The sequence below is a fragment of the Vulpes lagopus genome, chromosome 23 (assembly GCF_018345385.1).
Source record: "Vulpes lagopus strain Blue_001 chromosome 23, ASM1834538v1, whole genome shotgun sequence".
Taxonomy (NCBI): Eukaryota; Metazoa; Chordata; class Mammalia; order Carnivora; family Canidae; genus Vulpes; species Vulpes lagopus.
In genome coordinates this window covers 450,657-475,296 of record NC_054846.1, presented here as the reverse complement: position 1 = coordinate 475,296, position 24,640 = coordinate 450,657, and the positions used below count along the sequence as shown (strand labels likewise).

The 24,640-nt window shown below is 39.6% G+C and overlaps 1 protein-coding gene across 1 annotated transcript in view; it reads right to left on the bottom strand.

The window, feature by feature from the left end:
- Nucleotides 1-24,392, bottom strand: part of DDX60 (DExD/H-box helicase 60) — a 94,709-nt gene extending 70,317 nt beyond the window's left edge. The window contains exons 1-9 of the mRNA XM_041739223.1: nucleotides 24,317-24,392; nucleotides 17,702-17,753; nucleotides 17,502-17,571; nucleotides 16,695-16,884; nucleotides 15,240-15,578; nucleotides 13,417-13,533; nucleotides 9,037-9,198; nucleotides 7,150-7,308; nucleotides 711-852 (exon numbers count right to left, since the gene is read on the bottom strand). Coding sequence (XP_041595157.1) covers nucleotides 711-852; nucleotides 7,150-7,308; nucleotides 9,037-9,198; nucleotides 13,417-13,533; nucleotides 15,240-15,578; nucleotides 16,695-16,884; nucleotides 17,502-17,571; nucleotides 17,702-17,705 — 1,183 coding nt within the window. The 5' untranslated portion in view covers nucleotides 17,706-17,753; nucleotides 24,317-24,392. The remainder of the gene's footprint in view (nucleotides 1-710; nucleotides 853-7,149; nucleotides 7,309-9,036; nucleotides 9,199-13,416; nucleotides 13,534-15,239; nucleotides 15,579-16,694; nucleotides 16,885-17,501; nucleotides 17,572-17,701; nucleotides 17,754-24,316) is intronic.
- Nucleotides 24,393-24,640: the final 248 nt, after the last annotated feature.

Below are 24,640 nucleotides of genomic sequence, written 5' to 3'. Positions count from 1 at the left end.
TGTGAATATGTATTTTTCAGGTAAAAAGAAAAAATATGCCATGCATAACTGTACAACCAATAAAACTGAATATAACTTATTTTTCAGAGACTGAGAAAATTTGTAGAGAATTGCTAAATTTATATGTAGCTAACTCATTCCAATGTTAGTAATATGTAGGAACCAAATTCTAGACATCAAAGAAGTTTCAAGAATGCACAATGGCTTATAGCTCTCTTAAAATATGTTTTTTTCTTTGACTATTAAGAAACAGCAGAACATTTATTTTAAAAAAATAATCCAAAGGGGAAAAAAAAAACAAAGTAGATATAACATATAAATCAGCTTTGTCTTTGGAAAAAAATTAAAATTCCCTAAATATCTCATAATAGTAGGATAATTGCCTTACTTACAGTAAATATTTTTAAAATGTTTTCCATATGTTTAAATGAAAAATTAAACTGTTAAAATTATCTAGAAATGCCACATACCCATACACATATTTCTTTCAAGAATATTTGAGTATATTAAGCTAAAAATGTTTTTAAATATAACATTCACTCTCATTGCAACTAAATAAAACTTATATGCATGTATAAACAAAGACTGAAAGGAAAACAATTGCTACATTATATGTTGGACATATAGGAAAATGATTTTGAAGTGTTAAGTCCTTTATAATCTTTATCTGTAGATGAAAGTAAAATCATAATAATATACTAAGGTGGTACCTTCAACATTTTCATTTTCATAGTAAAAAGCAATATTCTTCAACAGAAGCTCATCATTTAAGTCTGAAAGGTGAATTAAATTCAGATTCCAAAATTCAAAAATATTCATATTACTTAAGATGAAATATTCACACCACTTTTTCTGAAAATCAGAAATAAAACCAAGTCATTGATGATTGTTATATTATCAATAAAATATAATATAACTTCAAATGTATCAATAATCCAATGAAAAGGCAAGTTGGCGGGGCTCTTCCAAGTCCTATTACTCTAAGTCCTTTCAGGCTGGATAATGATGAATGCTTTATATCTTGAAAGGCTGGATCATAAAATAAAACCAAACCGACCAAAAGATTAATTCAGAATAGTTCTTTATTCTGAATCATAGAAATCTGTGTTTGACTCCATCCAATTTTTTTCTTACACTAATCCACAGGTACAGTCTCCGTGCTACAGAAATACTTCCGCTTTCGAATGTGCCTCTGTTCTTTCCTGAGGTTTTAATGTTTCCAATTTTACTTTCAGGTCAAAAAATGATTTAAAAAATAGCATTTGAGGGGATTCCTGGGTGGTTCAGCAGTTTAGCGCCTGCCTTCAGCCCAGGGCCTGACCCTGGAGACCCGGGATCGAGTCCCACGTTGGGCTCCCTGCAGGGAGCTTGCTTCTCCCTCTGCCTGGGTCTCTCCTTCTCTCTCTCTCTCTCTCTCTCTCTCTGTCTCTCATGAATAAATAAATAAAATATTTTTTAAAAATAGCATTTGATTGTTCAGGGGTCTAGAAGATGCTTCAAACTCAAAGATTCTCTTTCACCTACACTGGTGTGTACCTGCTGAGTTTATGATAGTGAGGCTATATTCACGCCTAACACGGGAAGGATGTCTTTACTGGCCACGTCTAGTTTAGCGTTGATTAGATGTGAGTAAATTATCTTAGTGAGTCAGAGTCTAGTCATATTTTCAGTCGATGACAGAGTTTGGGGAATTAGGTTCAGCAGGGGATAACCGAGGCTTCTCTGCTCCACACTCCTTCAATGATAAAACCAAATGCTTCCCAAATATGAACCATTTATTTCTCTATATTGATATGGAAATCAAACCCAGAATTATCCAACAGGAATATAACACAGGCAAGCTGCATATTTTATTCTAAATTTTCTAGAAGTCACATTAAAAAAAAAAACAAGCAAAATTGTATTTTATTTAACTCAGCTTATCCAAAGTATTATCATTTCAATGTATAATCAATATAAAAATATTGACAGAATACTTTACATGTTTTTCACACCAAGTTTTCTTTGAAATCCAGTGTTTCTTTTCAGTATAGAGCGCATCTCATTTCATACTACCCACGTTCCAAGTGCTCAATATCCACTTGTGGCTTATAGGCTACCGCTTTGGACAACCTAGCTCAGAACAGATGTTAGGGAGATTGCCCAAGGTTCGTGAAAAGACATAAATATCAAAGTGGGAGCCTCCTACCTACACTGTAGTTTTACCTACAATAAAATACTAAAGGGATCTCCATAGAGCCATAGAGCAGTGGTTCTCCAAGTTCAGCAGAAGCCTCGCCTGGAAAGACTGTCAAATAAAACACAGATTCCTAGGCCCCAGCCCAAGATTAATTCAGTAGCTCTGGGATGAAGCCTAAGAATTGACATTTCTAACAAGTTCCCAGGTGATGTCGATATTGTTGCTCAGAGGAGCCTTCCTTGGCTTCCATGTAAGGTTCATACCATGCAATCCTTTCCCCAAATACCACTGAGTAAATAACAGTAATATGAGAATACAGTACGGCAAGCAATCCTCATTTTATTCACTTCACGTGAGAAGTGCCACCATGTGGTCTCCACGTGTCAAGATTTGAGTAAACACGAAACTCTCCCCTCAGTATGCTTGAGGGAGAGAGGTCCAGAGACCTCAGAATATATCTTTTATTCTGAAAATTTCAGAGAGGCTCCCTGAATTCACACCTTCAGCTACTGGGTGCTACCAAAGAGAAGCATGGAAATAGGAGACACCACAGGGGTGCTTGACTATGGGGTGATCAGCTGTTTCCCGCATCAAGGGAGCGGAGGGGGGTGGGAAGGTTACAGATTTGGAAGCTGGACGGAGATGAAGTTATCTCGCACCTTGATCATTTATTAGTTGTGTTAATGGGCCACTTAGCCTTTCCGAGGCCAAGGTTTTCTTTTTTTTTCTTTTTTTTTTTTTATAAATTTATGTTTTATTGGTGTTCAATTTGCCAAGGTTTTCATTTGTAAAATGAGGGCATAAGAGGAGAATTGTTATGTCTTAATGAGGCAATATAGGTAAAGTACACACAAAAAGCTGGTGCAGAATAACTGGCAGCGGTTCCTATCATCGCGTCCGCAATCCATGCTCCTAGTTAAAGAACGACGTTTTCTATCAGCTAAAACCACAAAGTATGTCCCGCAGAACCATCTTAGAACATTCCATCATTCAGAAAGACTTTGTAATATCCTTTCACCTGATGACTACTGTCTATAAAAAACTGTTTATAAAACTCGTTATAAATGAAAACTATACAAGTAGAGCATTCATCTAAATCTGTAAATCAATATCACAATTATCGTATTCATAGCACTCGTAACTGAGTATATGTAACTCATCCTATAAAAAGTTGACAAAAAAATCAAATATTATCTGAGAAATAACAACAGAACTCATAGCACAATAACATTGATGCCATAATGTATTATTTTAACATCTGACATGTCATATCAATAGTTTTAATGTATTAAACTGACATAACTTTTTGGAAATATCTAAAATAAAATAGGGGAGCCTGGGTGGCTCCGTCAGTTAAGCATCTGCCTTAGGCCTACGTCATGACACCAGGGTCCTGGGATGGAGCCCTGCCCGGGCTTCCCTGCTCAATGAGGAGTCTGTTTCTCCCCCTCCGTCTCCATCTGCCCTGCTCCCTGCTCATGCACACTCATACGTGCTCTTACTCTCTCTCAAGTAAATAAATTAAAAAATAAATAAATAATAAAATCTTTTAAATTAAATAAACTAAAAGGACCTGGAAATGCAGTCTTCTTATTCCTTTAATTAACCATAGTCGGCCTCTTCCTAACAGACTATCAAAATGTCTAGAAGAAAGTTCCCCAATGGGATCTGGGATACAGGAGAATATTTTCTCCCCCAAGCATCAGCAGATAGTATTGTGTACGTCACATCATAAAACCTTTTAACGCTTCTGTTAGAGCAGTTGTAAGTGCTCACAACTATAAACCTAGGTCCCAATCAATGTATCTTTCTGTTTCTGAATTTTGACTGTTGATCCTACATACCTATTATGCTATTTCAGTAAATATAATCTAAACCCTACAAAGTAAAATCAGTCCAATTCAATTACTTCCTAGTCACACTTAGGTCAATTCTCTTCATGAATCTTCTCTGAATCTCCCATGCCAGGCTTTGATAGGGGTGTTTATACAAGTGTCATTCTCATTTTGGTCCAAAAAAAAAAAAAAAAGATGGTGCCCACCACTCAGCATGGCTGTCTCCAGTCGTACCTCGCTCTGCAGTACGCTACACGGGCAATAGACCCAGGTCCCTTGAGTAGAGATTAAATGGTCAGTGGCCATGGAGTGACTTCAGTGGGTTCCATGGACCTCACCGTCTACTGAAATACGGTACTCAGATTTAGAGGGGTCTTTTCCATGTCATTTCCCACTTATCCCCTCATCTGACTCTGAGACTTCTGTGAAGACTTGCAGGTTCCCCTTGCCTCTCAATCAATTAGCATGACCCACTTAGAGCCGACAAGAGCTTTCAGATGCCCTCCCTCAGGAAGTACAGGGACCACTTCCCACACTGAACACCACTGAAACTCAATTCCAGTAGGGAATTCTGAGCGCCAGCATACAATACGTTTCAGGGTTATCTCAACCTATATCCAAGGAAGCTGGGGTCTTCACCCTCCAATTCCTCATCTGTCCTTGGTGGACAGCTTGAGAACTAATAACCCAGCATTTCAGATCAAGCAAACAAAACCTGCGGGGGGAGAGTCGTAGACATTTAGAGTAAGATGAAAAAGTAAGTGAATGGGAGACACAGACAAGGAAACAATAATAATGTCTGCCACGTTGCCTGATGAAGAGCGTCTTACTCCCACCTGTTGACCCATCCTTCTAACTTTGCATAATGATCATTCACACTTCTTTTTTGATCGTATCGGGACTTCCATTTCTACAGCTCCTCAACTTGCCCCCATCCAATGGAGTCCATCTGGTTTATCTCCATGAAACCAAGTCTATCATTTTTACCACCTTCTTTCAAAGATAGTAAAATCTCTTTTCCTTTTTTTTTCTCTTTTATAAAACTAATAGGTCCACTAATAGCTTTTCTGTGACAAAATTATCTTGTCTCTTTTTTTCCGTAGCATCCAATCAGTTGTTTTCTTGTGCCTACGGTCATGTTGTTGAGACTGCTAGAAAAAGAAAATCATACAATAACACATATTGATGCCACTATCATTGTTTTCTCAAAAACAAATAAGCCTTCAAAAGTGCTAGGCAGGACACAGTGGTATATCTTTGTTTCTCAATACAATTTACTCCCCTAAAATCCCCAATAAACTAAGTAGCTCTTGTCAGTGTCCTTCACCAGTGTCTCATTCTATTCCTAACCATTTAATATCAAAAGACCTCAGGATTCTATTCGAGGCTCTTTTGTCTTTCCCAAACTAATTTTATCCACGGTCATGGCATTAATTAACTTCCATAGGCTAGTGATTTCCAAATCTTTATCCCGAATTCATTCCACTCTGCTAAGCTCCAAACCAGTATTTCAAATTGCCTACTAGATAGCTCCATTTGGGTATTTCATTGGCAACTCAATATTTCCAGAACTGAATTCATGATCTTCCTCTGCAATTATATTTCATACGATGGCATCATCCCCACAAATACTCCAGCCAGAGACATAGAGTCACTTGACTCCTCCCTTTCCCTCATGCTCATGCTAAACGTGTTAAATAATTGTTGAAATTGCCCATTGCTATGCATCCCTACTTATCATTTCCTTAGTCCCTAATATAATTAACACTTATATGAAGTGAGGTAACAATCACCTGTTTTCCCTAAATCCAGTCTTGACTCTACAATGTACTCTTTGCATAGTAAGCCAAATAATTTTTTTAAATGAAAGTGCCCTTCATCTGCATTAATTTTAAAAATTCAATACCTGTCTTTCTGCAAAAGCAGCTCTATGAAAGTGGTGGGGTCAGATGGGTAAATGTATTCTCACTTTTCTCACTATGTCCTCAGTGATTCACACAATGTGTATACATTAGAAATATATTTGTGGACTAGCTTATTAATTGATTGGTTCTAAAATACTTAAACACTTTGTAAGTATTAAGATTCTTTAAAATTTTCCATTTGTTTTATTTTTTTTAAGATTTTACTTATTTATTCATGAGAGACACAGAGAGACAGGCAGAGACACAGGCAGAGGGAGAAGCAGGCTCCATGCAGGGAGCCTGACATGGGACTTGATCCCAGGACCCCAGGATCACGCCCTGGGCTGAAGGCAGGCGCTAAACCACTGAGCCACTGGGGCTGCCCAAAATTTTCCATTCAAATTGATGCACTAATCCCACTTCTGGGCATGAAGTCTAAGTCAATATCAAGTTAAAGGAAAAGGCTTACACTCAGAGAATCTGGAGAATAGCAGCATTTATAATCTATATGAGAAAATGGGCAGGTAACCCATGGTACATTGAACAAAAAAATAGTAGCTATTAAGAAATGAGGTTAGCAAAGAGTATGAAAGAAAATTTTAAAATATGTGAAAAGAAAAATATTTTATATATATTTACATATGAATATATATTCATTCCAATATACAAATATAAATATACATATTCATTCTAATGTCAGAAACAATAACAGATAACAATAGAAAGTTGTATTCATTAAAAATTAAGAAAATAACCTAAAATATTATAGTTGTTGACTTGAATAATGGGTCACTGGGTGTTTCTTTTGTTTTTTCTATTTTCCTAAAGTCTACAATTCTTTTCTAAATAACGTCTATAATGGACAGAAATAACTATTACATTTATATCTTCAATTCCTCTCAAGAGCAGAACACAATGGTCACCAATCTCTTATAATTAATAACATGAAAACCTGAAACTGACTTAGACCATTAAACCTTTAAGATCCCCAAAGGGCTGACATTATTATTATTCCCTTATAAATCCTTTTGTTGTTGTTGTTAAGCTCCAACATGGGGCTTGAACTCACAACCGTGAGATCAAGAACTGAGCTGAAATCAAGAGATGCTTAACCAACTGAGCCACGCATGAACCCCCTTATAAATCTATATTTGAAGGTGACTGTGGTTTCTTTATATCAAACGATTGAAACAAAAAAATAAATAATTAAACTAATAAAGAGCATATTTACCATTCTTAAGGAAGCCTGAACGTTCTTGGTCCAATGGGAAGTGATGAATCTAGCACAGGCTCTTTGAGAAAGAGGTAAGTGAAGTAGAAAGACCACACTGAGACAATGCAGTTTACACAAATCTTCCATCTCTTGTAGGGTTAAGCAATTACTTTCCACCTGAATAAGATAAAGGAGGTAAACTAGAGATCAGCAGGCTATGAAATTTGACACGCATGCGGCGCCACAAAGGTCGGCAGACGCGTTTTGCTTGATTACAGTCTTCATTCTGTACGTTTTTGAATTCTCATCTCCATACATTAATTTGGCTACATATAAAATACCAATGTCAGGTAAGGGGATAGGCAACTGCCAGCTAGCCTGCAGTTTACATAAAGCATTTTACAAGTATTTTTAGTTAGGCCCAACTTTACATGAGCTGACCCAGTGGCTAACGAAGTCATGATCGCACGGGTCTTTGCACAGGTCAAACCATGCTTTAAAAGCCCTACTCTGTGCAAAGCATATTTTAAAAGTTACACTAAATATCATCAGAGTGAATAAACCAGGACCCATCTGAAAAACTTACCCAAATAGAAAAAGAGTAAAGGAATGGGCATATTTAACATGATGGGACAAGGATCTCCTCGCCATCTTCAAATGTTTGCAGGGTTGCCGGTAAAACAAAACTAAGACTTATTTTGGAGTGCTTCCACGGGGCCAGATAGGGTCTAATGATCGGAAGTTCCAAAGAGGTACAGTTGGTTTAGTATCATTTTTGTGACAATAACTTAAAAGTCATACCTAATCATGTAAAAAATATTTTACTAAGAACATATTCAAGTAGATACTGGAAAACCAAATATAAAGGATGCTAGGTAAAGGCAGTAGGTCCTGTTCATTTCTGAGGGTTCAAAAAGTTACAAAAATTTCCATATTTCTTTAATAAAAACCTTCAGGCAGGAATCGCTCCCCAGAAGGACAAAGTCCTGGCCACTTGGCTTCACCTGGGATAGCTGCGAGAGGCAACATCACCTCCACCCCAGCTCCCCACAGGTTGGTGGCATCTTTGTCAGGCCTGGCTCACAATTTAACACTTTCCTGCCCAATCCGGCTTCTTCCCCCTTTTTTCCATGGATGTTAATCTCTAATAAACATTTTGCACTCCCACCAAAAAAAAAAAAAAAGAATCCCCCAGCAGTCAGATTGTATACAAAATAGTATGTGTACTCGTGTTTGTGTGTGTGTGTGTGTGTGTGTATTTGTACACATATATATAGGGATGATTATCTAGCTGGAGAGCAAACCCATACTGGATAACAGATTCTTACTCTATCAACCATAAAGAAGGTTAAAAGCTTAGCATTTCTCTAGCTAGGATGCCGCTAAGACTCTACAGCATGTTCTTTCTAAAGACACTTGCCATTATGGAAGTTGAATAAGACAGACATGGTTTCAATCCTCAATCCACATCGCTATTTAATTAAGGACTGTCTAAACCTCTGGTGTTCCCATATGTGAAATGGGAATAAATACCTTCCTTAAAATGCTGTTGAGAGGATATAAAGGCACAAGGCATATAAAGACCCCAGAGCATTATAATGTAAGCTCTCACAAAAAAGCTAATTTCCTTTCTTATTTCCCCTTCTTCTGGATGATTGGGTAAGTTTGACTAAATGGGTACTAAGGGGAAATGTCTTTATAGTAAAACACTAAATCATATAACGGCATCATAGATATTACTGATAAACAAGTTCCAGTTTTTTCCTCTTTTGGAAGAAATTTATATAAATAAATTGGGGAAATAAACTACCAAAAAAAAAAAAGGAAGACAAGGTATATGAAAATCAATAAAATATCAAAACTAGAAAGCAATGGTGTTTCACAGTAAAGTCGTAACAATCGCACCTCTTGGATGTTAGTTTTCTGATCAGAGCTAGTCTTCATTCTGTTTTCTAAAAAGTGATGATACATTCTCAAAGACAATGAGCATGAAGTAACACAAAGAACACGTCGAATGTCAGATCCTTCTGGCCAGAACTGCTTAAGCAGAGAAATAGTTTCACATGCCTGTCACAAAAGAAAACTATAAGTGTCATGATATTTTAAAAATATTTTTATTGACAAGTAATCTTGTTAGAAGAAATGCTACAAAGATGGATATGGCTACATACTATAAATATTTCTGTTAAAAATGATGAACAAAATTTTAAGGTGGGAAAATAAATATTTTGGTAAAATCATTAAAATTTAACTATGTAAAGAGTTCCTATAAATCAATAATACAACATTCAACCTTTAATAAGATGTGAGCAAATAATTCACAAAAGAAATAATGAATATTAACAAAACAGAAAAATGTTCAACCTCTTTAGTAATAAATGAACAATAAATAGCATATTTTTACTTATAAATTAACAAAGAATATTTAATGATAATAGCTCTGGAAGTCATGTGATATGTCATTTCTCTTGTGCTTTGCTAATGAAAGTAGAGATAGGTACATAATTCCTGCAGAGCTATTTAACAACAAATATGATTATATATTAAGTATATTGATACTTTGTGACTGGCTATCAAGTTCTAGCTATCCAGGCTAGGTAAATAACACAAAATGTGTACCAAGATGTTCATGCAGAATTATTTGTAGAAGCCAATTCTCAAATAATTTAAGTGTTTTGCATTAGGGAAGTATTTTGCATCCAGTAAAAATAAAATAGTGAAGAATTTTTATTAACTCAAATACATATGGTATGCAAGAAACACAACTTATAGTGACTCAGAAGGACTGAAAATAAAAGGTGGATAAAAGTATACCAGGAAAATGGGAGGGGAAAGGAGAGAAGAGAGTCTAGCAATTTTTACAGCAGCTCAGAACAATTCAAGCTCAAAGACATTAAATATGAAAAAGAAAAGCACTCTTATTCTAAAAGCCACAATCCATCATGGAGACATAACCTTTACGAATGATTTATCTCACATGGATAATTATGCAACATATAATGTCACAACCAACTTTACAAAGCAAAAACTACAGGTGATTAAAGGAACTATATTCAAAAACACACTAATAATAGACTACTCCCAGTACATGAGAAACCAAGTGGACAAAAAATAACCAAAAAGATAGATGACTTAAATGGTACAATCAATAGTGTAGATTCTATGAATTAAACTCTGGTGATAAAGAGTATCTATTCCTCTTAAGTGCCCCCAGCACATCCCTAAAAATTGATCATGTGTTAAGTCACAAAGAAAGCATCAGTAGCTTCCATAATGTATAAAAACCGTAAACAGCACTCTGACCAAAATACAATAAAGGTAGAATTTAGTTTCTTTTAAAAAAGGCACAGAAACCCTTCATTCTGAAGCTTAAAAACATTTTCAATTAAGCTACTGCTAGGTGAAAGGGAAATACAAATTGAAATTAAAGAATTTATAAAAATCATTATAAAAACATTGCAAATCATAATTTAGGGGATAAATTTAAAGCAGTGACCAAAGGAAAATTCATTGCATTAAACATATTTAACACTAAAAATGAAAGAATAAAAAAATGGATTAAATTCTCAGCTCCAAAAAGAAAATCTAAAAAGGAACAACAAACTGAACTAAAGGAAAACAAAAGGAAGTGGAACATAAAAGTAAAACAAAAATTAAGAAAATTGGTAAATAGATCTAATTAATAAATCAAAATTCCAGGGATTTTTGAAAAACTTTAAAAAATAGAAAAGGCACTAGCTAATTTGATGATTAATAAATGGGAGAAATAAAAATTCTACAGAATAAAAAGGTAAAGGTAAAATAACTATTGAAACAAGAAATCTTTAAAAAGTATACAGCCTACTTTGCAAACTTCTATGCAAATAAATTATTTGAAATGTAAATGAATGGATAATTTCCTCATAAGAATTAATTATAAGAATTGACCCCACTGGAGTTAGTAAGCTTAAATAAATTAATTTCCATAGGACAAACAGAGAAAATTAAGAAACTATCCCACAAAAGGCACCAGTCCCATTTGACTTTATAGGGAAATTCTATTTTAATTTTTAAAACCCAGATAATTCCAATAATCCATAAATTATTTTGGTATATTGAAAAGAAAAAGAAATATTCTAATTTTTTATGAAGCCTACATGACACCATGATATCTAACCAAATAAATACAGTGCCCAGAAAAAAAATTACAGAAAAGTATCACTCATTTCACTAAGTATCACTATGCAGCATTTTGCATAGTGATGCAAAAATTCTAAACAAAATATTAGCAAACAAAACCCAACATCATATTAAGAAAATAATATCATGATCAAATGGGATTTATTCCAGGAATACAGAGTTGCTTCAATATTTAAAAATACGTTTATATCAAAATATCATATTAATAAAACTAAGATTTAAAAATCATAATTGTATCCAAACTTTCAATATATATTCATGATAAAAATACTCAAAAAATATAAGTTGAGGGATACAGTCTTAACATCAGAAAATATAGATAGATGATAGATGATAGATAGATAGATAGATAGATAGATAGATAGATGATGATAGATAGATAGATAGATAGATGATAAGATAGATAGATAGATAGATAGATAGATAGATAGATGATAAGATAGATGATAGATAGGTGATAGATGATGGATAGATGATAGATAGATAGATGATAGATAGATGATAGATAGATAGATAGATAGATGATAAGATAGATAGATAGATAGATAGATAGATATAGATGATAGATAGATGATAGATAGATAGATAGATAGATAGATAGATAGATAGATAGATAGATGATAGATAGATGATAGATGATGGATAGATGATAGATAGATGATGATAGATAGATATAGATGATAGATAGATGATAGATAGATAGATAGATAGATAGATAGATAGATAGATGATAGATAGATGATAGATGATGGATAGATGATAGATAGATGATGATAGATAGATATAGATGATAGATAGATGATAGATAGATAGATAGATAGATAGATAGATAGATAGAGATAGATAAAAGGTAGACGGGCGTATATGCGTGGCTTGGCATACATACAGATGTCTCCTAAGTGTGTCTGCTGAAAAGTCAGACAATAACTAACTTATAGTTATTGACAGCAATGACGCCCTGGTGGAAATGAACAAACACAGCTCTCAGGTCTTGGCTCCTAAATGCCATTTTCCAACAAAAGCAACCAGAACTCCTTGGAGAAGTGGTTAATTTCAAGGCTGAGGCAGAGAAAACACGAGATGAGAATGGAACATTCTGTGGTGCTCAAAAGGATGGGGCCTGATGAATCGGAAGAGAAATATACACGTACGTACCCATCACCACAGTGGATGTCATCGTACCTCATAAAGTGGTTTTAGAAAAGGCAAAAGATGGGGAGACGGTGAGGCTTGCAAAAGGACACAGGTGCAAACCTGAAGGAGTTTCTAATGTTCAAACCTAGAACAACTTGAGCCCAAAAACAGTTGCAATATTGGACTTCAATCTATAATATAAAATATCCATTAGTCCATCCTGGTATAAATAAATAAACAAGTAAAGGGCAGAGACACAGGAGCTCTCCCTTACAGTAGGATTCCAAGTGATAAAAGGAAAAGGAAAAAGTGAAATACAAAATAACCATTAGGCAAACAGGTCTAGCGAAAACTGTTGCAGACAAGATCCGTTGATGGGCTCTAAAATTAACTGGCAAATTCTGAGAAGAAACAGGATTTGCATAGTTAGGAAATATGGTAACTTTACAGTAGAGAAGGCTGGCACGCACCAGCTTAACCAGTGTTAAGATCTATCCATACCATGAACCCTTTGATATATTCACACATTCACCGGCATTCTTGCCAAAAATGCATTACCCCATTCCAATCATAAGAAAACATTAGATACACCTAAATTGAGGAATATTAAAAAAAAAAAAAAACTTTTCAAAAACATTAAGGTCACAAAAGACAAGGAAACACTAAGAAACTACTACAGACTAGAGGCTACCAGAGAGAAATGACTATGTAGATGTGGTGTCCTGGACAGAATCCTGGAACAGAAAAAGGACATTCATGGGAAAAGTAAGTGAAACTCATATAATGTCTGAAGCTTAGTTAACAGTATTATACTGATGTTCATTTCTTGGTTTTGAAAATGTACCATGGTTACATCAGATGCTAGTATTAAGGGACTCTGGGTGAGAAGTCTATGGGAACTCAGTAATATTTTTGTAAGTTTTTTATAATCAACAAAATAGTTCAAATAGAGAGTTTAAAAAAAATCAGCACCTCTTCCATCATATTTTTCCATTTTAAATTTCCAAAAAGAGATTCCAGCGCTAAAATTCGACCTTTTTCCAAATGTTTAATCAGGGCTTTATAAGCATTCTCAATCTCCTTTTCATTCTGTAAAAGGAAGTCACATAAATTGTCATAAATAAAATATCTAATCACTTTCCAACTACAGAAAATCATATATTGAAGATATAATTGTTAAAATATATTTTCGAGTTCAAAAAAATTACACTAATGTAATTACAGATCACCAACAAGGCTTTTAAACCCTGCCAGGCAGCACTATTTTGTTTTTACTGAATTGATTTTTTTCTGGGAATTTAGTACATTTTATTTTTTTTAACGACTTTATGAAAAGTATAATTAACATGACAAAATTCACTCACTTTAAGGGGACAATTCAATGGCTTTTGGTAAGGTCACAGAGTTGTGCAGCCATTACCATAATTTAATTCAGAACATTTCCAACATCTCAAAAAGAAAGAGTGTGTCCATTTAATACACTGTATTTTATTACGAAAAATTTCAAACACACACATAAATAAGGAATAGCATAATCTCCCCCCAGGTACCCATCATCCAGCAACAACCATTACCAACATATACTGCATTTTTATTTGCATTTCATATAGTCCTCAAAGAGATAAACGAAATAGCCTCGTTAAAATGAGTGCTCAGTAAAGTAGGGAACATGTTATTATACTAGAAGTAAAATCTAATGCTTAAAAACACCTTCTTAAGCAGAGATTGGGAAGGATGTTTGTAAGGCGCCCTTCAAGCTCAGCTTCAGGAATTGCTCTAACAGAATAAAATGGGATCAAGTGATTAGAGTACCTCTTCCCAATATAAAAATCAATCCCAGGGCGTCCTACTCTCAGTGCACAACTAGCGTTGGGTATAGTTTAATGCCTGGACTCCTGACTAAAGCAAAATAAATCATCTTCTCTGATTTCATGTCAACCATCTAGATGTCTCCAAATATCATGAGGGGAAAGACACTATTCTCAGCATAAAAAATGTTAACTAACTCAAAAAATCATTTTGATGAAATACAGCATTATCTTCATATTTAGAATTCACTATAAGTAGTGAAAACTGAATGGAAACGAGATTTATTCATAACATCAGTACGTATTTTTAACTCCCAGAAGTTCAGCATAGTAATTGCCAAATAGGCCTATTCAGCAAAAGAATAACCTCAAGGAAGAATTAAATTCTAAATACTTTGAAAGTTCGGTTAATGATTTACTATTAGGAAATAAACACTTCACTTATTTTCCTTCCTCATCACCCTTCTCCATTGTTTTTTTTTTTCATTAAAACTACCGTATTAATGATCATTTCACTAGAATGTCTCAGCAACAGATGCATGAAGTCTGTGCCTCCACTTTAATGCATTTCTGCCCTTTATTAAGTCGGAGGCAGCACGTGCCCTCGTGGGTCAGCACATCAGGGCTGGAGTCGAGCTGCTGCTTTCAAATCCGTGCTCCATTATTCAATTAGTGTTGAGGAGGAGCAGATGAGTTATCCAAGTGTCTGTGTCCTCACCCGCAAGACACGCGTGATGCCAACACCTAGCTGAAAGGGCTGCTGCGAAGGTCTAAACAACGACTCGTGAGAAGTACCAATCACGGCTGTCATTCCAGTAAGTTCTGGACATATGACTATGTACGTGCATCCCCTTATTATTAATTTTCTAGACTTCTCTATCAAACCTATGATAGTTTCCATAGAAGTGGTGGAAATAAAACTAAGTCAAGGAATACGGAAATTTTCTGTGAAATTCTAGAAGAAATTTGTCGTGAGGTATTAATTACCTCTTTGAAAAATTTTTGGTTTTTGTACGTGCTTGGCATAAGGTATGCGTAAAGTCGAAGGACATCAGATGTTTGCCCCGAGGAGAGCACAGCGTTGACCTTCATTGCCCAAGACTGAGTAACTAAGAAGCTGAAAAGGTGTGTTTGTAGATGGTTCAGGCCTTCATCCGCAACGATCAGGTAGTATGGGTAACTCTCCTCCAAGAAAACTGCCCACTCTCGTGATAGGCACCCAGGAAACGTTCGGACGTCGATGGTCGTGTTATGCTGAAGATGAAGGATTAAAGCAGCTCTCAAAGGAAGAAGTTCAGGGAAGCTGGAATATGCACACTCCGCGTCCTGTGGCGATGGGATAAAGTGTATCTTTTAAAAGTATTATTTAGTTGGTTTATATATATATATATCATTAAAGTCATTAAAGGAATATGTTCCAACACGGGTTTTGTTCTGCTCTACAGTCAGGGAATAGACGCTGAAAGCTTGGCTCTCATTTCACAAATGCAAGCCACGAAACACAATTTAGATTTAAATACACATGTCCCCTTTAAGCGGGCGCATAATAGTCAGGGTTTATCCAAGGTTTATACTTTTCCTTCCTATTCTAATTTTTCTTTCCTTTCCAATCTCACTCCAAAAAGAAAAAGGATCAAAAAGTAGGCAAAAGCAAGTGATGGATATAAATTATCCAGAACGGGAAGCCAAGGTAAATCCCTTTGAGAGAATGGTCACAATTTGGTGTGATCCTCCTGAAGCGGCAGAGGTTTTTCTGAACGGATCAAGATTAGTGCAGTAAACTAGACTGTAAACGTTAGGCTAGAATCCTGGCTCTTTATTCAAAACATTGCTTATATTTAAAAATATTTTAAAATCTAACAATAATGTCGATTGCAAAATGACTGAACAGACACACACCAAAATCCTTAAGAGTAACACAGTGGTTACCTTTATGGATAGGTGTTTAGACCAATCTGTACTTGAAACTGTTATATTTTACCAATTATATTCATAATTATATAATTCATAAAATTGGGAAAGGAAGACCGAATATATTCCCTCAGAGGCATTTACTATAAAGCAAATAATAAACAAAGCAGTATTAATGAGTTTGACATTTTTCTGGGCTCAAATAAATTGCTGAGTTCTGAAGACAGAAGCAGTTCTCAGAGTTGGAAAAGTAGGATCCATAGCTCAAGCGAGTTTCTGTTGAGATTTCTCATCCTCCCTCATGATCCTGTGTGTCCTTATGCACTTTAATTATTGAGAATACAATATAATCTTAAATGTGGTGATTTCTGAATACTGGGCTTATGAGTCATTTTTTTTTGTTCTTCCCTTTAAATTTTCTGAATTCTAATAGACATACTGAACTTTGTAATAAGGAAAACATTTACAGAATAGTAAGAAATGTTAGTTTTAGTTCTTAAATCACAGAAAAGGACTACCGTCACGTGTTACCTTGAAGAAAACTACGGCAAAGTGTCCTCCTTTACTGACAAGATCCATAAGATAGCATTCAACCAGATAAAAGAAGTGGAGCTCCTGCCCCTGCTTTAATGATTTCTCACATATGCATGTAGTAAGTAATGAATCTCCGTCAATCAGAAAAAATTCAGATTCAACAAAATCATTGAACAAACTGGAATATCTAAAATGAAAACAATTAGAACGAAATTACAACATCGACTACATAAGGCCCAAAAAAGTCAGTAGCACTGTTATTATTATCCATTATCACTATCACAACAGGTGAATTCGCTGAGTAATTGTTTTATGTATGATAAGAATTTTCAAATATATCCATAGGCATGACTATCCTTTATAGGAAGAAGACGGTATTAGTCCCATTCTCTAGATACAGAAATTGAGGCTCAAAGAGATAGAGCAAATTATGTAAGACCACGTGTCAGAATCTGGATTGGAATCAGGAATTTAACACCTCTGTTCTGCATATAGACCCGTATCAAATGCTTCCTGCTTAATCAATCTTATTTCTTTATAAAACAATAGGTTCATTGACAAACTGTGTACAAATAAAGCAAGAGACTATTTCCATTCACCATCAAACTGCTCTAAAAGTTGTGTGTGTGAAAAAAAAGTTGTGTGTGTGTGCAAATATATATAGAGAATTATTTTTTATAGATATAGAATTATATAATAATACTGAGATAAACATTACTTTTTTTAGATAGACATTACTTTAATGTCAAATAGATACATAAGATATATGATATCAAATTGTACATCTCTCATGACAATACTCACTGAGCTTTGGACACTGCGTTCATAATCAGCTCTGACATTTTCTCTAAAATCATCATGTGCTCTTCTAAACCTGAAAAGAGAAGTATTGACTTATTATTTGAAAAAGAAACAACAAAGTTATTTTATTTCTATTAAATCTGTGTAGCTCTAAAAAGAATCATTATGTTATAATTCATAAAAAAATTTAACTTGGAAATTACCCATTCTTGATGCTATCTGGGGCCCGAACCTGAACTGCAGAAAATGACAAACCTACAAAGAAAGACGAAAAATCAGAAATTCATTTATTCCATCAACAAATAGTTTTGAGTGACTACTGCATATTAAGCAAAACATCAGGCAGGGAGAATACAAGAATGAACCAAAAAGGCAACATCCTGTCAGTTCTCATGGACCTTAAAATCCATCAGGAAAGACAAATATTAATCAGATAATTATATACACGATGGAAAATCACAAATGTGACAAAGTCAGAGAGAATAGAGGAAGCTTCCCTAACAAAATAATGCTTGAGCTGATTTCTAAAAGATGGAACAAGAACTAGTTAAACAAGGAACGAATTAAACAAATTAAACAGGGGAGAGTAGCATTTCAGGCGGAGAGAACAGCAAAATACCACGTACAGAAATCCTGTGGCGCGAAGGGGTATGGGTGGCCCTAGATCCAAAATAGAAGCCAGCCAGACTGGAGTGGAGACGGGGAGGGAAGAGCTGGCTGTGCTAGAAGAGGACGCAGAGCCTTTGAGGGCATGTTCTCATCCTAAAATCCACGGATGGCTTTTAAGCAGGTAGTGCTATGAGCGGCTATCCGTTTTGAAAGAATCCTCTTGCTTCAGTCGACACGATAGACAGGATGGGAACAAAGTTCCTGTTACTGGGGCAGAGAGAAAAGCCATTGTGCAGGAGGGTAACCGTCATAGATTGGTGTAAGATAGTTTGATGGTAGTTTGGAGCATCCATAGATAGTAAATAATTAGAGGGTAAGTTTGACATAATTTGGTCACGGATCTGATACGGACAGAGAAGCGGGGAGAGTGAGTGTTGTCAGGATGACTCTTAGGATTGCACCTGATGCATTAGGATGCAGAACGAGGCCATTCCCTGGGCAGGACACCTTGGAACAAACCCACATTTCAGGGAAAGATCATGAGTCCAAATTTGTGGCCAGTCTGAGTTTGACTTGGTCTTAAGACCTGCTGTAGAATATGCCTCGTGAGTAATTAAATATGCAGGTCTAGAGGTCAAACACAAGGTCCGATTTAGGCCTGAGTCTGTGAGCAATTTTAATATTGCACACGAGGCCATCGATATAGATGAGCTTGCATGGACAGAGAGACACAGTATCATGCAAGAAGCAAAAAGGAATGAAAATCCAGTTTTGCAGATCACAAATATTTAACAAAGGCCAACAGGGTAGAGGAAGAGTCTATAAAGGTAACTGAGAAAGGACTGTCAAAGAGGCAGAAGGAAATCCACTTGAGCACGCTGTCAGGAAAACCAAGGAGACGTCCCTCAAATATACCCTACAGTATAGGGCAGAGAAACGACGATGGTGACAATGATGATGATGATGATAGATAGATAGATAGATAGATAGATAGATAGATAGATAGATAGATGATAATAGATGATTGATACATTAGATAGATGATAGATGATAGTAGATGATAGCTTAGATAGATAATTGATAGATAGATAGATAATAGATGATAGATTAGACAGATGATAGATAGATGATTGATTAGATAGATGATAGATGATAGATTAGATAGATAGATAATAGATAGATGATAGATGATAGATACTCATTCATATTACATGACAAGTATGAAAAGTACAGATTTTTAGATTGAGAAGCTTTTCCAAGGACTAAGAAGAAATGACCAAAGAGGAACATAGACTTAGAAATAGAACTTTCAAATTGCAGGGATCCCTGCGGGGCTCAGTGCTTGAGCGTCTGCCTCTGGCCCCGGGGTGTGATCTTGGGGTCCCGCGTCAGGCTCCCTGCATGGAGCCTGCTTCTCCCTCTGCCTGTGTCTTTGCCTCCCTCTGTGTGTGTCTCATGAATGATAAATAAAATCTTTAAAATTAAAAAAAAAAAGAACTTTCAAATTGCAGAGATCTAAGAGCAAAAAAATGGAGATATGTTATAAAGAAATGGTAAGTCAGAGAGGCGTAAGGTGTAAGGTGTCTAAGCATGAGCACGATTGGCCAAGTTCTGAGACGTACTGTAGTGATCTCGGACAAACTATTGACTCTCTCTGTATCTCAGTCCACTTATTTATAAAATTGGGACAATGATGATACGCTCCTTTCGTTGTGTTTTTTGGTTTTTTTTTTTTTTTTGGTTGTGTTTTTAGGCTATTTAAGTGTATGAGCTGATGTATATAAATTGATTAAAATAGTACCTGGCACACAGAACTGCATAAAATGAAAACCATCACTGGATATTTTGATAAAAGAAAACAATGTTTTCAAAGTTCCCAAGGGAAAATATTTTGAACTTCGAATTCTCTACCTAGTCATTCAATCCGTTAAGAGGGAGGAAAGACAATATCACCAGACATTTAAGAAGTCAGATTTTTACCAACCACGTATCCTAACTGATAATTTTATTTTAAAGAGATAAAACGGAAAATTAGGGGGGTGGGGAGATCAAGCATAGGACAACCAAGAAACAGTGAATCGTCAGAAAAATTAAAGATCCAGATCCAGATCATGATCCAGAAAAATTAAAGGAAGCTCTAAAGAAAAATGGGAGGATCCATGATACTTTGAATTTACAAAAGCATCAATTTCAAACAGCAGTCTTAATAAAGAACCACATTTCAAGCCAAACATATAGATTTATTCTACAATGAATAACAAAGTAAATAATTTTGTGACTTGTTTACTTGGCTTTCCATTTTTTTTATTCAACTAGAAACAAATCACAAGATTTAAGTCTTAAAATACCGTAAACTATGATAAACCCTGACAATATAAAACCACTATACTTAACCAAATTGGGAGGTTCAGAAAGGGACGAATAGTAGAAAAGTGTGTATTAAGTTCCTTGTTTTTCATACCAGGAAATCCAGAGACAGTATCTAAAGATAATATATCAAAAGGGAAGGATTTCTGGAATCAAGAAGTTCAATTGCCTTCCTCACATAGGTACGGAACCATGGGGGACCCAATAACATAAATGGGGAAACTTCATTTATATTTGTATTACAACTTCTGATGAATTAATAGATCTTGTTATTTTTAGGGGATAGCAACAAAAATACAGGTAAATATCTACCGTCATGTGGAACTGCACCATTGTTGAAATGTTCCAAAGAAAAGAAAAAAATTTTAACTTGTTTAATCAAAATTCTAGCAGCAACAATTCATTGACAAGACATTTATAAGAGAGAGGACGTGTTAAATGACACCAGGAAGATTAGAATCTCTACGAGACAAAAAAAAGAAGTGGGGGGGGGGGGAGAAGCAGGGGGAAGGGAAGGCAAAGGAAAGGAAGGGAAATAACATCAATTTATTAACAAATTACAAGAAGATGAAAGAGATTGTGACAAATTGAAAGCTATATCATCCCATCGTAGTAGTGCCAGAACCTTACTTGGATTCTGGGTTAAACAATCTTTAAAAGAAATAAGAGAAAAGTAAAAAAGAGAAATCAGAGATTATTACGGCTGGGACTGCCCAATTTAGGAAAAAAGGCCGAGGGAGTGGAGGCACCACTGGACAGAAAGACTCAAATTCCCAAAGTGCATCTGAAGAAGAGCTGAGCAGCAATGGACGGAATTCTTGACGCCCCCACCCCCAACCCCCGGCTCCCCGACCCCCGGCACCTAGGCCCCAGAGCCCCTGGCCCCAACCTCCAGGCCCCCAGCCCCCAGGCCTCAGGCCCCCAGTCCCCCAGGCCCCCAGCCCTCCAGCCCCCCAGGTCTCAGGCCCCCAGGCCCTCGGGCCCCAGACCCCCAGCCCCCCAGGTCCCCCAGCCCTAGGTCCCCAGGGCCCCAGCCCCCCAGCCCCCCAGGCCTCAGGCCCCCAGGCCCTCGGGCCCCAGACCCCCAGTCCCCCAGGCCTAGGCCCCCAGGCCCCCAGTGCCCAAGGCCCCCAGTCCCCCGGCCCCCCAGTCTCCAGGCATTCGTGTTCTTAAATTTTGAGTTTAAAGATGAACAAGACATAGAAATAAATATTTTATTATTTGATTATGCGCAGCAAGCATAGTGCCTCCCACTTTTCATTTACGTGATATATGCTTGTTGCATTGGTTGAATGTCTGCTACAGGCTGAGGCTTGGGATAAAATACGAGGAAGGGGCAGTATCCCTGCTCTGAAAGGCTTCACAATCCAGTTAGGGCCAGAAGGCCTATATGGAAAAAGTCTAGCACACACCCTGTGTGTTTATAGCATGCAGTGAGTACTTGCTGAGTGAGTGAATGAATGAATAATATTTGGGAATGGCAAAATCAAATACACCTCGAATGTTACAATAAGATGTTTCAAGAGTGTGATTATGTGTTAATAAAATCAAATATATCACTATAAAAAAAAAAGGCTCCCAGCCCCCCAGCCCCCCAGGCCTCAGGCCCCAGCCCCTCAGTCCCCAGGCCTCAGGCCCCCAGGCCCTCAGGCCCCAGCCCACCAGCCCCCCAGTTCCCAGGCCCCAGCCCCTCAGTCCCCAGGCCTCAGGCCCCCAGGCCCTCAGGCCCCAGCCCACCAGCCCCCCAGTTCCCAGGCCCCAGCCCCTCAGTCCCCAGGCCCCAGGCCCCCAGCCCCCCAACCCCCTAGTCCCCAGGCTCCCAGCCCCCCAGCCCCCCAGGCCCCAGTCCTCCAGGCCCCACCCCCCCAGCCCCCCCACACCCCCCAGCCCTAGACCCCCAGACCCCCAGACCCCCAGCCTCAGACCCCAGTCCCCCAGGCCCCAGCCCCCCCAGCCCCCCCAGCCCCCCAGGACTCAGGCCCCCAGGCCCTCAGGCCCCAGCCCCGCAGTCTCCAGGCTCTCAGGCCCCCCAGCCCCCCAGACCTCAGGCCCCTAGGCCCTCAGGCCCCAGACCCCCAGACCCCCAGACCCCTAGGCCCCAGTCCCCAGGCCCCAGTCCCCCAGGCTCCCAGCCCCCCAGTCTCCCAGCCCCCTAGCCCCCCAGGCCCCCTAGCCCTAGGCCCCCAGACCTCAGGCCCCCAGGCCTTCAGGCCCCAGACCCCCAGACCCCCAGACCCAGCCCCCCAGACCCTCAGTCCCTAGGCCCCAGCCTTCCAGTCCCCAGGCTCCCAGCCCCCCAGCCCCCCAGGCCTCAGGTCCCCAGGTCCTCAGACCCCCGGACCCCCGGACCCCCAGTCCCAGACCCCCAGCCCCCCAGGCCCCCCAATCCCCCAAGCCCCCAGTCCCCAGGCCCCAGCCCCCCAGTCCCCAGGCTCCCAGCCCCCCAGGCCCCCAGGCCCCCAGTCTCCCAGCCCCCCAGTTCCCAGGCCCCCAGCCCCAAATGTCCCCCCAAGGGTGGGCAGGGTGTGACCCGAGGCACCTGGGGTGAGGCCACTTGTTTAAGCTCCAGCCTAAGGAGACAGTGCCTCGACTTCCCACTTACGGAAACTTCTAAACTAATTCATTTTTATTGATTTATGCCACTAAATTTGCGATTGTTTTTTTTTTTTAAGATTTTATTCATTTATTCATGAGAGACACAGAGAGAGAGGCAGAGGCCCAGGCCGAGGGAGCAGCAGGCCCCACGCAGGTAGCCCGAGGCGGACTCAATCCCGGGACCCAGGGTCATGGCCTGGGCCGCAGGTGGTGCTCCACCCCTGAGCCCCCGGGATCCCCTAAGTGTGCGATGGTTACACGGCAGTGGAAAAGCCACGCATGTCCCTTGAGCTCGGGCACAGTCCCGTCCCTGCTGCACCAGGAGCAAACCTACCCCCCGAGCACCCGAATGCACGAGGAGCACCCCCTGACCAGTCACATGCGGATTCGGATTCTGCAAGTTTGCGGCCGCACTCCGGGGCTGGAGGCTGGGAAGCTGCCTCAAGGGGGGACCCCGGGGCGGGGGGGTCACATCCAGGTGCCCTCAGGCCCAGGTCCCCAGCACCGCGCCCCTGGCAGGACCCTGACCTGCTGACCCTGGGGCTTCCCTAACACCAAGCAGCCAGGTCCCCACAGGCCTGCCTGTCTCCCCTGGCCTTGCTCCAGGATCAGACCAGGCCCCCGCTGTGACAGGGACGCCCCCAGCCCAAGGCAGGCGAGCCCAGCACGTCCAGGGGCACCCGCAGCCTCGAGTGAGTCCCCCTGTCATCCTGGGCCCTGGAGACACCTGCACCCTGAGTCTCTCCCGAGTCCCCCTGTCATCCTGGGCCCTGGGGACACCTGCACCCTGAGTCTCTCCCGAGTGCCCCTGTCATCCTGGGCCCTGGGGACACCTCCTCCCTGAGTCTCCCCCGAGTCCCCCTGTCGTCCTGAGCCCTGGAGACACCTGCACCCTGAGTCTCTCCCGAGTCCCCCTGTCGTCCTGAGCCCTGGGGACACCTGCACCCTGAGTCTCTCCCGAGTGCCCCTGTCGTCCTGAGCCCTGGGGACACCTGCACCCTGAGTCTCCCCCGAGTGCCCCTGTCATCCTGGGCCCTGGGGACACCTCCTCCCTGAGTCTCCCCCGAGTTCCCCTGTCATCCTGGGCCCTGGGGACACCTCCTCCCTGAGTCTCCCCCGAGTGCCCCTGTCATCCTGGGCCCTGGGGACACCTCCTCCCTGAGTCTCCCCCAAGTGCCCCTGTCATCCTGGGGAGCAGCCGGACGGCGCAGGGAGGCACCGGCCTTGGCCTGGAGCCTGGGTCTTACCTGCCTCCCCGGAGCTGCAGGGGCCCCGTGGAGCTGGACGACAGGGAGTGAGGGCGGAGGCGCCGAGGCGGGCGCGGCCTTTATGCCCGGGAAGGGAGTTTTGGTTTCCTTTCTCCTGTCGGGCGTCTGAGTTTCGTTTCCGAGTGCTGCTGCAGCTCAGGAGGCTGTCATTGTCCCCTTCACCCTGAGCCTAAAGAGGCAGCGACAAGGATCACGCAGCCTTTGGAGTCTGGCCAGAAACTAGAGAAAAGTGAGCCCGAGCAACCTGGGGCATCTGACCCTAAATCACGGGGGGGAGGGGGGGGGGGCTCCTTAGAGACGGAT